The following is a 3,433-nucleotide window of genomic DNA, read 5'->3' on the forward strand; positions in this document are numbered from 1 at the left end:
TAAAATTAAATGTTTGGTAGAAGAGCTGCACCAAATGCAAGAAAAATTATATTGCGATTATTTTTGACAGATATTGCAATATGATTTACAATTCAAATTCAAACGACTGTGACACATTTTACCTTTATCAAAAAAATGCATTTAAAAGCTGCAGCTCCAGGTGCAGGTTTGGATTTTGCACTTGGCTGTATTCTGATTTTAATTATATTTTGATAAATTGTGCAGCCCTGTATAGTAGACGTAAACATGTTAAAGGAATAGTGTCTGTTGGGTAAATCTGTAAAGTAAAGTAACAGGAAAAACTTATATAATGTGGAATTTAAAAAATGTTATTTTTGTGAAATTAATACTTAAATATCTAGTGTTCTCATTTTTTGTATTGCCACCCAGGAGAGAGAGAGAACATATTTCAAGTGAAGCACAAACATGTGGATGTCATCATAGTCGAGCCAGAGAAAATCACTTTTACAATAAACTCAACTTTATTGACAGTAAAAAGTTTTGAGAATATCGAGGGGCACGCATCTGTAACTGCAAGAACATCTCAGAAAGCAACATGACTTTGTTGAAATAATGAGGCAGTTGTACATCTTTAACTTTGAGGTAAAGTGTTTTGTCATGTTACATCATTCACAAAATATCGTATAACATTGAAAAGTCCACACAAGGAGACAAAAACCCATGCCTCATTTTCACTTCTTGAAATTACTTCACATTTCAAAAAAATAATTCACAATTCAGGGAAAAAGCAGAAAATGACAAGCACACATGCTATATTCCATTCACACACATTTCTCTACTTATCAAACCAAGTGCATTTTTAGATTACTTTTTTTCTCAAACAGTTTCAAGTATATTTTTGCCTGCGATCAAAGGAAATTAAACTATGAAGCAGCAAACCCACAATAACAAGTAAGAATACTGAGTTTGGTCTCATTCATGTTCCCAATATTAACATTGTCAGATAACTCACCGTACTGTAGCAATAAGGTATTTGGGTGCTATAAAGAAGCAGGAGGTAACATTTCATGGACTTGAGGAATATGCTGGATAAGATTTGGAATATAGCTGATTAAATACACCAAGGCTGAAACAAACAACACTAAATAGATAATCACAAGTGATAACTGAACAGATCCAAACTGATTTGTTAATCAATCTTTTAAATAATTCATTTGTTAATCCACTGACATGATGCAAATTGTTTAAAATCTCAGCTGCTGAGTGCAAATCCACTAAAGAATTGTTGTAGTTTGAACTGATATTTAATTCTCGTAGTCACACATTGCAGCAAACTTGAGTGTAGACCGCAAAACCAGTGCAACGCTGGGGGATTCTGTAGAAGGCCGGCTCCGTTTTAAAAACACACTGGTGTTGCAAATTAATTATTGTGAGTATTATGAGATTTATCAGTGCAGTAGAACAATCACAGAAAAAAAACAACAACTTGTAAAGCCATCAAGTGCTTCAGCAAAGATGTTCATATATAAGCAGGGAACCTAAAAGTGCAGTCCCGTATAGGTATAGCACCCCCGGGCCATCTCAGTCAGGGTCTTACTGTACACTACGTGGCTCATGGTCTGCTCTGCACCAGTTTTCTAAGGCTCACTTTAAAATCCAAATTTTACATATGAGCCCTGTAGGCCCCTGAATGTTCTCAAGTTCATCTCCCTTGTGACTTTGCTTCGTCCTGATAGTCTCACTGTGCAGCTGCAAAATATTCTCCCTTCTGAGGTGACTTCACACATGCTGTAAACAATGTATCCCTACAGCAGCGTACAGCTACTGTAGGAGTTAAGGCAATCCATTTCTGTGCTTCGTCTGTGACAAAAGCTGATCCCAAACCCAGAGGCACAAAGCTCTCAGTGCATATTAAGCTTACCTGACACACGACACAAAGTACCCTCTGCAACCAAAAAAGCTCTTAGTGCATACCAAATCTTAAAATGAACATGCTTTCATTAACTGCCTGTGCACAACCTCTCCAAAGTACTAACTACATCATTTAGCAAAAGATGGCTAGTCGAGATTTTTGAGCACCAGTTCCCCTCCAGTTTTTTTAAGTTAAGAGGAAACCCCCAAAGAAGGCACTTTTGAAGCAAAACTAGTAGTTTTGCCAGATGATTTTAAATGGGAGTGCAATTAATCTTAGAATATAATTTGCCTCCTCTAAACTTTAAATGGTGCGGTGAAAAGATTTTTCACTCTGCTTTAGTTTAATAAATATTCTCACAATAAAACCACAAATTCTTTTTACTTACTCTTAGGGATTTAAAGCAACTGATCTGGTGCAGAACAAACAGGAGCCTCCAACTTTAGAGAGCAGCGGTCGGCTCTCCTCAGCCCACCTGATGCTCCCCGCGGCTGATGTGAGACGAGAACTCGTAGCGGTCCTGGCTGCGGTGGCCACAGATGTTGCACTCGAAGGGTTGGTGGAAGCCGTGGCAGCCCATGTGGATGGTGAACATGACGTGGTCCAGGAACAGGATGCGACAGTGCCGACAGTGGAAGGTGCGCACAGGCCGGCCGTCCCTGTCTAACACCTGCACAGTCTCCCTGGAGGAAAGGGGTGAGACGGGGCTTCTCTTTGTGATGGTGGGGGGCACAGGACACGCTCTCTCCCACTCTGGGTCCGAGTCTTTGGCCTGGCTGGGGCTTGAGGTGGGATGGCTGCGGGGCAGTGCTGGGGTTTGGTAGTGGAGGTGGTGGTTGTTGGAGGTACTTGTCGGGGCTGTAGCCCTTGTGCTCTGCTCTTCTGCTGTGCTCTCTGTGTCTGTAGAGTCGGGGCAGCCGTTGGGTGAGGTGGTATGGCTATGGGCTGAGCGCTGGTCACCTTCACCTGCCTCCCGTCCGGCCAGGCCAAGAGACACTGCTGCCAGCCCACCTCCACCATGGGCTCTGGAGCCCTGAGGAGTCACGTTGCTTTTGATGGAGCCCATAACTGTGCGTAGCTCCGTCAGGAAGGCAGGATGGAGCTGAGACAGTGCAGGTGGCTCATGGTTCTCCGCCTTACCCATGCCGCCTTGGAGATGTGAACCAACCAGCCTGGCAGAGTCCCCAGCAGGCTGAGAGCTCATGAGGTCCCCGTCCTTCTCAGAACCAGAGGACAATTCATAAGGTGCGTCAGGTAGGTCAAGGCGTATGTGCTTTTCCCCTATGAAAAGGACATATCAGTAATAAAAAACAATTATGAAGGAGGGTCTCCTGGAGTTACTTCTTCTGACCCATGTTTTGGAGCAAGATGGATAAAGTGCCACCAAACACCAACTGCAGGTTGACATTTTGCTGACTTGCACTGCAGGACAGTGGACAACATTTTTATTAATGTAAATGTGTTATTTTACTTGATTTAATGGTGCTGCTGTTTTTATTATTTTATTCTTTTTTCAAGTTAAAGATATTTATAGGACTTTTATGGCCTTTATGTGATAGG

General features: G+C 42.0%; 1 protein-coding gene across 1 annotated transcript; it reads right to left on the reverse strand.

Moving 5' to 3' along the window:
• Positions 1 to 501: 501 nt before the first annotated feature.
• On the reverse strand, positions 502 to 3,208 carry LOC121965982 (ikaros family zinc finger protein-like). Its single transcript, XM_042516088.1, has one exon. The coding sequence runs from the start codon at positions 3,075 to 3,077 to the stop codon at positions 2,340 to 2,342; it is 738 nt and encodes a 245-aa protein (XP_042372022.1). The 5' UTR covers positions 3,078 to 3,208; the 3' UTR covers positions 502 to 2,339.
• Positions 3,209 to 3,433: the final 225 nt, after the last annotated feature.

Source organism: Plectropomus leopardus, unplaced genomic scaffold, assembly GCF_008729295.1.
Source record: "Plectropomus leopardus isolate mb unplaced genomic scaffold, YSFRI_Pleo_2.0 unplaced_scaffold22621, whole genome shotgun sequence".
Classification (NCBI taxonomy): Eukaryota; Metazoa; Chordata; class Actinopteri; order Perciformes; family Serranidae; genus Plectropomus; species Plectropomus leopardus.